We start from the raw sequence: 13,982 nt of genomic DNA on the forward strand, positions 1-13,982 counted from the left end.
TCCAATCTTTGCACATTTTATATACATATATACAGGTATAAAAATAATTTCTGAAATATAAAGCACTGTGTTTAATTTAGTAAGGTATAAAATGATCCTCAGATTTTTAATATTATTTTTACCACCAGGAATGCCTTTATTTTTAATATCTCATCTTGACTAGGAATAGGTTGCTGAAAGTTACCATCTGCTTCCAGTTTGCACATAAAATTCCAATTAGCTGAATTTCATATATGTTTTGCAAGGTAATTATGCTTACTTTTTTCCAGAATGGGAATATATTTGTCAGATAGTATCTGGATGTCCTCATAAGCACAGCAATCTTAGCTTGACTTTGTCTGCCCCCTAACATGCTCAAATAGAAGGTTATCAATTAGGTTGATGAGAGATTATGGCCTTTGATTACCACAGCTCTAAAGTACTCTGTTTCCCCTTGATTACAAACATACAGTCAAGCTTAACAAGAACCCTGGTTTTCAGTTCCACAGAGAGAGGAACTTCAGCATTTCTCTGTATTAAGAGTACTTTAAAATACAGTATCTGTGTGCCATTTTTTGTGTAAACAGTTTGGTTTCTTACATAATTATCCCGAGCATGTACCTATCAAAGATTTTGATAGATCAAGAAAATAAATTATAAAAAGAAATATTTTAAAAATAAAATAAATTATAATCCAATCCTAAGGAGTATTATCAGCACAAGTTGCTCATTTCAAAGTCACACTACCAGTGTGGCTACTCACAGACAGCTATGGATTAGGAGTGGTAAAGGGCTCAACTCAAGCACTTTCAATATTATACAGAGGCTTCAGAAACCAAGCAGAAAGGATTCCAGATGGCCTTTCTATTCTCCCACTGCAACCAGTGACAGTAGCAGGTACAGTAACTGTTGAAATGCTGTTTAAAAATGTTTAACACCCACACTCTAATTCATCTGAGCCATAGTTTGGGAAAAGTGAAACCAATGGACACTGTGCCATTACAGGTTAGGTTTAAGTCCTTTTTTTACTCTGTCTGACTTAGCTTTTTCTCAGTCTAGATAAAGCTAAATATGATTCCCCTTCCTATGCTCAACATTTCATATTAAATTACATAAACCCTATTCAGTTTTGATCTCTTCTTCCCAATAAGTATGTGCACAGATACCCAGCCTTGATGTAACAGAATGTTAAGGTGGCTGAACAGAGCTTACTTTCACACAATCTAACATTTGACAACAACATTATTATCACATCTTTGAAGTAAATCTAGTTACTAAGTCCTAAGTGATTTTCTGTACTCATTAATTCCTACCACAAAACACAAAGCTGGGACAGTTTAGAGCATTATTATGTTTCCTTTACAAAAAGTATCATGTCCTGATGAAAAGTTATACAAAAGATTGATTTTGTAACTGTGAAATAAAAATCACTTTAAAGTCAAGAACCACTACTTCTGAGCATTGCTGCTGTTTGAGTTATGCCAACACAGCCTTAGAGTGGGATCCTGTTTGGAGGGGAAAAAGGGATTCTTTTTAAAGATTGCATTCTACATTTTCCATCTTGTTATTTGAATGCTATTGCACTGCTGCAACTGGTTAGCAGTGCACATCTGTCTGAATTGTCTTGAACTGGTATTTTCCCTAACTATTGTGTATGATGTTTGGTTTTTTTCAATGTTGTATGCACAGTGAAACAATGCCCTGTTTCAGACTGCTACACACAATTAGTGAGAGCATGTGTTTTCTGATTTTGTTTTCAATGTCAAAAAAGTGCTATTTTTAAAGTTAGCAACCATGAAATTCTAGCCATGCTTTTACAATGTTTTTTAATTTTGTGGAGCTCTGACTCTTAATCTCATAGGCCTGAACCTCACACTGGAAGTGTTATCTCATAAAAGCTCTAAATTTCAATGGCTTTTACTCTACAGCAACTATTTTAAACTTACATTTATCAGGAAAAAGAGCATGTAACTAAAATATTCTCATAAAAATAGTTTCACAGAAACAAAACAGATAAATGTTCCATTCAGTAAAAGGTCATTTTTTCATAACTTTGGCTACTGAAGCCCTACAATTCAGCCAAATTTGATTCCAAAGCCAGAAGTTTCCTGTCTTCCTGCTACAAACCATCACATTAAGATTTTGCAAAGTCCATCAGACTAGTGAGGGGCAAAAAGTCAATATTTTCTCATAAAATTACCATCATAACCAAATATTGTTACTTATAAATACCACAATTTACAAATTTCACAACTATAAAGCGTTTGGGAATAAAAAGATGGATGGGAGGGGTAAAGTGATATTTCTTATTTAAAATAAACAAACACATAAATATCCAGAGCCTCAAAAATACACGGTCCTGGTTAGCTTTCTAATAGAAAGGATCTGGAAGGCCCCTACTTGTGCTCAGCTAAAATTTCCCTGCCATGGGGGAGCTCCCTGCTGACACAGAGCCAGCAGGACTGGATCCTGCACAGATCCCATCTGACACCAGCACAGGATGCATTAGGAGCTGGCAAGAAGTGGCCAGAGCACGTTTTATTCTTCTGAGGACTCACATGCCTAAATTGCTCTAATTTATCCTCTGACTAGCCCTGCCTTTTACCAGGCAGTTCTGCTAGGCTAAGCATAAATCCAGTGCAACAGAGACTCTGGATTTAGCTACATATAAGAAGTCTCTAAGGGTAAATCATAAATTAGCAAAAAACAATGAATGAGTTTTTACTATCCTGTAAGATTTGGGGCGACTTAAAGCCTGAACAAAAGCAGTCAGTCTTCAGAGCTGCCACCCTCTTTCCTAAGCATGACAACCAGGTGCCTTGGTTTCTGCAAGCATTCAAAACCTTGGATATGTTCTTAACTGCTCCTATGGAGGCTATTCAGAAGTCTCATCTGTACATTAATTGCTCATTTTTCATCGTAAGTGCAAAATATCTGGCTGCAGGCAGCAGGGTTTCCTGACAAAAATGTGCAATTGTGTCTCTTGTGTTTGTCCAACTGTATTTCAGACACAAGCTTAACGTTCAGCACATTTTTCAACTAGCAAGAAGAGGATTGAACAGGACACATGAGGAGAAGAGAAGACACTCAGTGGAGTCTCTGTCTTCCTTCTGTTCTTCCATAATTTTCTATGGAAATGACAGAAGGAGTTTTGCACCTTTCTTTACAACAAATCTGGCATAATGCTGGCTGGCACTCCCAAGCCATGTGCAGGTTCAGCTCAAGATACACACTGTATCTATCATTTGTTCTCTGAAGAACACTGTGCAGAATTGGAATAATGAAAACCTGGCTTCTGGTTTTCCAGATACAGATTTTTACTCGCTAGTAAAATGTGGGCTTTCTGACCTCTGCCAGTTTTATGCTTGTGCAGATACCCAATTTCTGAACATGTGCACTCCAGCGATTTTGCTCAGTTGTTCCCAAGCTTCACTCTTGAGTTGACCACCATGAGAGACAGTGCTGACCTGTGGTAGGACCATCTATGCAAAGCCAGAAGCTTCTTGTCAGGCCAGGTACATATTCAGTCACCTCCAACCCTTTAATTACAGTCTCACTCATCCAAGAAGGATCCCCAATTCTGTGTTTTCATCTACCACTGTTCTGAGCTCCCAAACCAGAGCCTCTCTTACAGTGTCCAATCCCTTACTGACCTTTGATTGGACACCAACACAGTCAGGGTGACAGTGACTGGAGCCACATCCTCCTACCTAAAAAGCTTCCCCACCTCTCCAACCCTGCTCTCTTCTGCCTGAGCCCTGCCTGATGCTCCTGAAGGCAGCCCTGGGAGCTGGGCAATGTGGGATTGTGCACTCACTGCTGAGAGCATTCCTGCAACTGCAGCCTCAGAGAGAGTCTCAACAGATCAGCAAAAACCTTCTGTGTGGATCTGTTCACCTCATGGCTCAGAGAAGTGCTTGTTACAAGCAGAGTTAACAGCTGCCATCATCATGTGCCACTTTCAGTTGGCTTAGTACCACAATTTGGGAATGTCTGTCTTAGACAATAGGCACAAATATGTGCAACAGTCACATTTAGATCTGTTCTTTTCTCTTCCTGACAATGTTCTAATTTAAGATCCTAGTTTCACTTAACCAGACATTTTTAATGGAGAGAACTTCATTCCCATATGGCACCTTCAAGGACCATGACTCCTCCAGAAATCTGTATTACGCAAGCCAAACAGTGCTAACAGTTGTACTGCTAACAGGTCACATACTTGGGGTTTGTTTTTAGACTAATGTTTGTTTAAAAGTGAGGAATACATTTTGGATTGTAAATATGTGTTCCAAAAAAACTGTGAAGAGAATAAGGACAGTCAGATGGAAGAATTTTACCTCTACTTTGTGCTGATTACATAATTTATCAAGAAATTGTTCCACAGGCCTCCAACAGATGCTCTGTTGTTAAAGCCATGAAAAGTCATTCAGGGAGAGAGTAAAGCCTCGGGGGTGTGGTCCACATGCTTCAGCACATATATCCTCAGCCCTGGCCTGCAGATAGCACATCTGGTCCAGGCATGGACCTGATGGTTGGCCAAGATACAGGCTTACAATAATGCTCCTTTTTTCAGCTTTAATGTAAGCCTGTTTTCTTGCCAAATTCAAATCCTGCCAAAATTTGGCCAAAGATGTTTGCTCGATTGTGCAATATCTTAAGTTTATATCCAACAACTCTTTACAAAAACAATTGTATCGTGTTTTTAATGTTTACAGGCATTAACAATATTTAATTTTAAGTAGAATTTTACTGCTGACACTCTCGTGTTTTACAGTAAATTACCTTAGAGAGGGTTTTTCCATTAGCTCTGAGTGTCACGAGTCCTGCACAGCACACCAAAGCACTGGAGCTAGAGAGACCAGAACTTGGAGGGATGGTTCCATCGAGCAGACAATTCATTCCAGTTGGGTTATTGAGACCAAAATGTTCCTAACAATGAAAAAATAAACAATCTCAGTTTCAAGTACAGACAGGCTCAGGCTTGCAATTATCTGATACTTAGAAAGAGAATCCTTCTGCTGAATTGCTGGAAGCAAGGACCTGCTTCTGGTATCTACAAAATAAAGCAAAATTTTCATTCTGTTCCTTAAGAACAAAGGCAATGGTGGGGCTTCAGCCAAAGGTATGTCTGCAATGGCTGTACACAAACATATAACTACCCCAAGCAGAACTCAGGATGGGCTGCATGCCCAAGAATTCACCAAGCTTCGTGGGTGGGTTTTGCAGGAACTGGCTCTGCTTTGAGCTGCTGTGGTGACAATGCAAAGTTACCACTCCTTTTATACCCTACTTTTGTCCTTTTCTCCACAGCTCTTCATTTAGGCACCACAAAGAGCTCAAGGCCCACTTTGTGCTTCACTTCCAAGGCTGGCACGTGCTATTAGGCAGCCACATGACACTGAGGGGGAAGCAGTAGCCATGCAGGGTTTTCAAAGCAGATACTTGTGTCCTGAAGCACCCACAGGACTGACACTGGGAAAACCACAATGGCACTTAAAGAACTCTGTGCTTTAGGGTCACAAAGACACACCTACCAGTGGGGATGTTCTCTGGCATGCTATTTTTTGAATGAAGTTTAAAATATTCATGACTGATAATACAGATAATACATTTAATCCAGAAGTCATAAATCCTCATGTACGTACTCTTTTAAATACTCTTTAGTTGCTTTTTCTTTTTATTTATAATCACTTTTATATACATTTCTCTCTGCTATTAGTTTGAAACAAACATGCAGTACTTATTAAGAAATCATTGGATATGGGGGTATACGAATAGCTAACTTCTGATGCAATTTACACATCAATAAACTGTTACAGTGCCAACAATCAGAAAAAATAACAGTATTTCTATGAAGAAATGTCCATCTTGAAAAGATTTCTGCTACTTCTCCTGAAACAACTTCAACCATAAATACCAATGGTAGAGATCAGCAAACACAAAGAGCCTCCTTTAAAGTCTTCTACCATCACTTCAAATTATATTTTGAATTTCCTGTTTTACAAATAAAGGAAATTCATATCTAGCATACTATTGCTGCCCATGCCCCTTCATGAAGAACACTAGACAGGCTTGTTCATAAACAGAAAATGCTTGAGTAACCAGAAACTGATCCACAGTTTCTGGATCGTCTTGAATGTGAATCAGGCTTGCAGACTTATCACGCGATGTTTAAATAGAAAACGTACTTCAGTTTCAAAAATGAAAATGGATTTTGCCAAGTTCTGCAACAGTTCTGTCCCAAAAGGATAGCATGCTCAACTTAATATAAACAGATTATCCCGCTGGACCCTCTGAGTACTTGTATTTCAGACTTTCTTAAGTCTGTAACATTTATGCTTATTTTCTGCCAGTACCAGAGTCTGCAAACCTGCTTTGCAAATTAACCTTCAAGTATGAAAGCTTGTCCTTAGGAAACAGATCTCAGTAGCAGACTGCAAAATAAATAAAGTCAATTGGTCATGCAAGCCTTAATATAAGAAAGGATATATTGTAAAGAAACCTAATCTATATCTCTACATTCAGTGCAGTTTAAATGCCTGTCATACTGAGCAATGCAAAATTGAAAATACTCATGTTACTGCATGAGTAATTTATTTGGGTCTATGCATAGGAGCAGGGGGCGGTTTGGGACCTGTGAATTGTAATAAAGTGATTTGTGGCACTGATTGTTCTGAATATTGTATTTTGAAGACTTCAGTGGCAGGTGTGAGGTAGGCTTTTCAATAATCTGCAGTCCTTGTCTATTGGAACATCCTGTGGGGTGACCTGGACAGCCTATCCTAAGGAAAACTTCATGTGCTTTAAAAACCAAACTTACCCATAATTTGGGCTGGCTGTGGCAACCTGTTCCTGACCTGCCATCACTGTTTAGTCCATCTGCCCTTCCAGAAATATCATTAGATTGACATCAAGCAGAGAAGACCTTTTTTTTCCCCTCAAAGGGCCATGAATTCTGTGAATCCTGTGCCTCACCTGCAAAGAGCAGGTGAGATTTGCAGGAGCCTCGATGGGGAGTCCAGGCTGCTCCCAGGGCAGCAGTGAGGAGCAGCACCTGCTGCCACCTGGGCCTTGGGGCCAGGCTGCTGCCCAGAGGGAGCTGCCCAGGGAGACAGAGCTGGAGTGGGCAGACAGGAGAACATCTGGGAGCTTGTGCTCCTGCTTTTCTGTAAGTGTGCCCCCTTCTGCACAGCCGCACTTTTAACTCAGGACATTCTGAAAATCCCATTCAAATTCCAAACCCTGAAAACCATGATGAGTAATGGTTCTTAATGAATTATTTCTTCTGTATGCTGTTTACTTGGCTTTTGCATTTTCTTTTGCCTATTGCATGAGTCAGTTTCACTCAGCTGTTGTGCACAAATTACAGGTTTTCCGCTTTAATGGAAGTTCATTGTTTTTAAATGCTTCCATGGAAAGAAAAGGGTTAAGATATGATCTTCATGTTCTGAAAAACAAACCTCTAAACCTTTTTCAAAGCAGATTTTAATTAAAGAATCCATTGGAAAGCATTCCATTTGACTTCAAAATCCAGAAATGTCATCCTGATAATGTTTGATCACAACTTTCCAAAGCAATTATTTGCTATTGTAATTTGTTTTATAGAGATGAAAATAGTGCTCTGCCAATATTTTAAAGCAAACCAAGTCATATCTCCTCTTCAAGTTTTAACATTAAAATACTTAACTTTATGTTAAAAAAAGCTGTAGAATGCAGGAAAACATTTCAAGGGTAAATAGGTATTCTTGTTGTATTTTACTTCTACAGTAATTTCATAAATTAAATGGATTTGGCTTACCTGAATACCCTTCAGTCCACACAGGAAGTAGTTATGCCACTGAGGTTTGGTTTTGTTAATCTGAATGTTATTAACACTAGTACTGAAATCCCTGCAAAAACAGAAAAACCTTAAGGCTTTAATTTGTATTAAATTTAGTTTGAAAAAACATGGCTTGTTACTGCCACCTGCTGATGGAAAAAACTGGCTTGATGGTTTTCAGTGCAATGTTTTCAGGCTTGGTTTCTTGTTTGATCTTTTTACATATATTCTTTATTAATCATTTCTATATGGTTATTTTAGATGAAAACATAAGAATTCTTGAGCAAGTATAAAGAATATATTAAATAAATCCAGAAATTAAGCTGCCTTTGACATCCTTAATTAAGGCAGGATGCCTTCTATCATGTACGTGTATGCTATCATGATTTCTTAGAAGTGGAAATTCAAATAATCATATCTGTCAAACCATGACTAGAGACAGATAAACCTCAGGCTCTCTGGTAATTCCTGCTCAGGATTTCATCTTCATTACCTTTGCTCTGAATGGCACTTCACTAAAACAAGCCTAATGCTCCAAATTTATATAATGTATGTTACAAGACAAAAATTTTTAGTTTAAATATTTTATCTGTTTCCTCCCAGATAATTCCTACTCCACCTTTCTTTCAAAGTAATAAAAATACTGAGCTTGAATGTTCTTAAAGAACAGCCAGGTGCTGTCAAAATGGGCATGGGTGACACACAGAGGTCTCAGGGAGGTGCAAGTGTTTTGGCAGTCTGTACCCTTGAACATCCAGGAATTTCATCTGCTTGATGTTGTGACAGAAGGTGCCCAACGCAGAAACAGCAAAGGCACTGAGAACAGCAAGAAATCAAATTAAAAATATTCAAAAGTTCCAGACTAACATGTGCTCTACAAGGCAAGGTCTGCTAGAAAACATGAACAGAGGCAGCTGAATTCCTGGAAATATTTAACAGGAATAAAACCAGTTTCAAGAAATAATACTTTAGGGGATAGTCTGTAACCCCTAAAAGCATGGAATTTTTTCTTTTTAACACTGGTCCTAGTAAAGTACATAGATTATTGATTTCCTGGGTTTATTTTTGTCCAAAAGGACAACACTAATTAATACTTGTAATGGATACCTGTGAAAAGATGTTTTTATCAGTTGATTATTCTGTTACCCATGGAGAAAAAGTTATACAAATCTAAAGCATCTTTAGACATTCAAGTTCAACCTTAATTACAGAGCATCAGTTTGGTGTGCAGTTTGATGTGTAAGCTGCTATCTTAGTGCCACAAACAGGATTTTATCAGCAGTGCAGCAGCAAAGATTGCACAAAGCTAGAGTAAAAAGTTACCAGGTTTTGCTGAGGAACACAAAAGATATGAAAGGGAGTACTGAGATTAGAGTACTAAGGAAGTTTGAGAATGGCTGTAAATTCTTCCAATTTGAGATTCATGTGTATTTAGAAGGATCTCCAAGAGAATAAAACTTGCTTATGGTTTTTGAATAAAATAAACCCCCCACGAGGTATTTGTAAAATAGAATACTTGTCATAAGTAATGAAGATTTTAAAATTCTGTGTTTGTTTATGCTTGCTTCCTACAATAATCCTAAATTATTGTTGGAAAAAACAAGGCTGGTAGAAAGCAATGGATGAAAGTGATTAAGAGAAAAGGAATCTTAAGTCTTCTTTGCCTCAAAGAATTCTAAAATATTTTACCTTCATAATTCATTTTACCCTCTCAGACAGAGTAAAATTTCAATGAACAAGAAGACACATATTATAATTATATATTTTCTGGTTCTCAAGATAAAATAAAATAATGACTTCTCAAAATGCATTTTGCTATTTTTTGCAATCTTCTCACATAGAAAATGGAAGAAAAATATGGCTTTGATTTTGGCAGGTTTTATATGAACATAATTTACACAAACACAGAATGTTGGACTGTCAAAATTCCCAGAATCCTTAAGTCTATTTTTTGTTACGATATTCAGTTTTTATAAAAAACAATTCCTAAATATCCAAGCTTTGTCTTAAATCAGTAAATGTTTAGGCTTGCCTTTGAACCTCCTACTGAAAATTAGGCCATTTAAGATCATAACTTTATAACAAAATAAAATAAAATATTGGGAAAAACATACCCATGAGATAAAAATACTCTGATATTGTCTCTTCCAGCCTTTCTGTTTTAAAGAATGCTTGGGGGAAAAAAGCCAGTTCTCCATAAGCAGACATAAAAACTTCAATTTTTCTGTATAATTAGAAGAGATAGGATTTTTAAGTAGTGTGTCTGAGGTGGTTTTTACTGCTTGAAAAGAAAATAATCCTTATTTTTGGGAGATCAATTTGGCTCTTTCTTACAGAACCTTATTGTCTTGTCAGTCTGGTAGTTTATCTGTTTGAGTCTTCTGTACAAATACCCTGATTTAAAAACAAACAAATAAAACTTACAGGTTTTGTTGTGAGATGGAAACTGATTGGTAATTACCATCCTCTGGTACTTCTGAAGGCACTTTGAGAAGTATAATGTCAGATATTCTCTCTACACATACTTCTCAATTACAAAGATGTTTTTGTGAAGGGAAGGTATCAGGAACTTCAAAAGAATGTAAGTTTTGAATACCTTTTTAGTCCCAGTAACATAAAAGGCATGAGATCAGTTGAGATAATTTATGATAAAAAACAAGCAGGTGTTTTTCTAGCAACCTGTTCTCTGTTCTATTTCTACTAAAAGTTAACATGAACTATCAGGGTGGAAGAGTGTTACAGAACTGTTCCACATTTTACCCGTTCACAAAATAAGAATGAAATAGGAAATTTTAATTCTACAGAGGATTCTGGTTAGTCCCTGGTCACCAAAGGCCTATAGATACCCATTCACCACAGGCATAAATCCACCAGTGGAACAGGCTGGGAAAAAAAAGACATACTGTCATCAGTTTTGTTGTGTGGTGTAACATTCAAAGTGTTGAAAAATATTTCTTTGTTATGAAATTATGGACATGTTTTAGCTTTGTTTTTAAGCAACAGTGTCTCAACAAAACCAAGATGCTTAATGCTGTGTTATGAGATCTTTTCTTGGTTTATGGTTTAAAGCATATGATTTTAAACTGAAACCAGGACAGATGTAAAAATACAATGACAGTGTCTGCAATTTAATTCAAAGGCTGTAATTCTACATTTTGTGGAACTGTCCTGAGAAGGCCATTTCAATTGCAATATAAGGCAGCAAAGCTTGAACACCAAGTGAAAATGTTTACCTTTTCATTACTGCTTTATTTTGTGTTCACTATAACAACTTGTCCTAGTCAAAACTATTGTAATTCTGAAGCCATTGTCTCTTGCAGAAGCTTTTGCAACACAACTTAAGCCCTGGTGGGAGGCTGCAGTTGAAGACAGGGAAAGGTCCCAGGCACACCTTCCATTTCCCTTCCCTGTTCACCACTGCTTGTTCCCACTCTTTACCCCAAGTCAGCTTCAGTGCTGAGTGCATGGCAATTCACTAAAATGACAGAAAATTATCCAAGCAAAAAATGGGGAATAGTGCACTTTACCTTAAGATCAAACAAGTATTCTATACCTGCTAAAAGGCAGAGGCTGAGTTGATCTTAGAAGCAGGTACAGGGAGACTAGAGGTAAAAGAAGCCAAGCCATTGCTTTTTGCCAGTGGCAAACTCTTAATTCAGCCCAGCTATAATGTGAAAACATATTCCACAAAGTGAAAAATCTCTGAGTATTTATACTTAGCATGGAAGTAGAAATTCCTTTGAACTGTCTTAGTCACAGGCAGCAGTTCAGAATGTGTTCATAACAAACTGAGTTTCAAGCAGGAATATGTGCTCAAATATTTCCCACTTTTGACAGTGTGTTCCTGTCCCTGTGCTGCCACACACTGTGCTTTCAGGAACTAATTTACCAATTAAACCAATGGCTCAATAAAAATGGCTTAAACTAAGCTTTTGCTGATTCTCATTTTTGCAAAATGCCCACAAAAGCTCATGTGGGTGAGTGACCTGATCTGAACTGCCATGCAACTACACAAATATCAGTCTGTGACAAAGAGGCAGGAAAACGTGCCTGAAGTTGAGAAGAGTGGCAGGATTATTTCCCTATGTTCAGCACTTGTGAGACCATAGCTGGAATATTGCATCCAGTCCTGGGGTTTCCCAATACATGAAAGACATTGGCAGGGAGTTGACAGAAGGCCAACAAGATTATTTACAAGGGATCTTCAAAGGTCCTTTCCAGCCTAAATTGCCCTCTAATTCTATGAGCAGCTGTGGAGGAAGTGGAAGTGAGGGAATACAGGTTTTTTGAGCCAGGATTGTTGCTAAAGCTGTTGTGCTGGGAAAACACAGGCCCAGGTTCTCCAGAGAAGGGAGTGTTACCTTACTTTTGCAGTAATTGATTACAAAACATTTCACTCCCTTCTCCAGGGGACACGGAGCTGCTGCCAGTTATGGAGATTATATCAAGAAAGATGAGATAAAAGAAGGGAGGACAGAATTGCAGAGTTTTAGAAGGATTGGAAAATCAGAGGCCTTACAGAGTAATATGAACAAACAGGTGGGAGACACAGCAGCTGCAAAGCTATTGCTCTGAACTAATAGACGTGGCATGGAGTCAGTCTGTGGGATTCCATCTGCTGATATAAATTGTTTACACAATCAGACTCTATTGCAGTGGAAGTCTGTCAGATCTCTGAAAAGGTAAACTGTATTGCAGTGCATGAAGAGGTTCATAAAAAATAATGAATAAACAAAGTAATTACATACAAGTACGAAGAATTGGTATTTGCCAGTTGCACAACTTGAGTTTGTGCAGGTTCTACTGCAATCAGGATATCTTGTTCTATAGCCATGGGGAGCACAGCATAACCACAGTAGTCTATGTGTTCTCCTAGCAAAGAAACAAAGAAAATACTTTGTAATAATTCTTTCTAGAATAGCAGTAACACAATTTCTACAGGGCTTCAGTGTTGTTTACCGGATGAGACAATTTCTTACTGTAGTTTCAACTCCTATTACCTAAAGTTTGGGGTACGTTTCTTCCATTTCTTATTACTTCACAAAAACTTCTTGTTTCTTTAGTGATTTTTATCTATTGCACCTGTTTATAAATGTTCGTATTTTAACACTGGCTTACAAAAGTTCTAAAAAACCCCCACCATGTAGATTACTGTCCAAGAATGAGAACTGTGTTGTATGTACCATTTATGGGCCTTTTTCCAAGAAGATAATTACTATTTTTAAATAATTATTAATACAGTTGCATACAACATATAAAGTAACATTCAAATAGAAAATGTATGTAGTAAACATCCTCTCCCTTGGGAATAATTCCCAGTTACCATATGCTGTCCATTTAGTCTATATGAGATGTTCCCACAACACTGAGATAAAAATTAACATCAACTGCATAATAAACTAATTGACTTTTACTGCTCTGTTTCTCAGGATCCTTTTACTAGGTCTTCAAATGTGTAGGATTATTTTATAGAAGAATAAGAAACTCAGCTCCAGGGAGACCACAATCCTAATATGGACAGACAATCTAAAAAGTAAGGCTGCTACAGAAATAAAAGTAAGTTCTAAACACAAAATAATTGTGACTCTACAGTCTGCCAGTGAATCACACCCACTATTTTAAGTTCTGTGGACACATCTCTATGGAAGAGTAAATAAGAGATGATGGTAGAATAATTTTATGCTTTATCATGTGTATTGCTGTGGTTATATTTGGTAACTTTAACTGATTAAAAAAAAAAAAAAAAAGCTGGCAAGTTACTCCAGTTTTCAAAACCATCACTACTGTCTATGAATGTTTTTCTCCAAAACTGATATCCATGTAGAATTGTTTATAATAAGATACAGTAAAATCTACTAAATTATATATGATTTTCCATTTATCACAAGAATCTTCTCTGAAAAAATAAAATTAAGACCAGCATTTTCATTCTGTGTTTTAAACTACTAGGTTTCCATGATGACAGATGAAGTAAAACAACATAAGGTTAATTTTTCTCTTTTACCTATTAAGTTGACTCGTCCTGGTGCACGAGCATAAAACTTGGGAGCTGATCCAAACTTTGATATAAACATCTCCTTCAGTTTCTGCAATCTGAAAGGCATGTTAGAAACATTTAGAAGGACTATATTTGCATAAAAGGCAGGAAGCTTCAATGCTTCTTGAAGCAAATTCAGTTCAGCTT

At 37.3% G+C, this 13,982-nt stretch overlaps 1 protein-coding gene across 1 annotated transcript in view; it reads right to left on the reverse strand.

Annotated features, from left to right (window-relative positions):
• Positions 1–13,982, reverse strand: part of GALK2 (galactokinase 2) — a 46,864-nt gene that overhangs the window by 30,463 nt on the left and 2,419 nt on the right. Inside the window, exons 2-5 of the mRNA XM_005483367.4 lie at positions 13,803–13,891; positions 12,547–12,670; positions 7,778–7,868; positions 4,762–4,908 (exon numbers count right to left, since the gene is read on the reverse strand). Coding sequence (XP_005483424.2) covers positions 4,762–4,908; positions 7,778–7,868; positions 12,547–12,670; positions 13,803–13,891 — 451 coding nt within the window. The remainder of the gene's footprint in view (positions 1–4,761; positions 4,909–7,777; positions 7,869–12,546; positions 12,671–13,802; positions 13,892–13,982) is intronic.

This window comes from Zonotrichia albicollis, chromosome 11 (genome assembly GCF_047830755.1).
Source record: "Zonotrichia albicollis isolate bZonAlb1 chromosome 11, bZonAlb1.hap1, whole genome shotgun sequence".
NCBI classification, from domain to species: domain Eukaryota; kingdom Metazoa; phylum Chordata; class Aves; order Passeriformes; family Passerellidae; genus Zonotrichia; species Zonotrichia albicollis.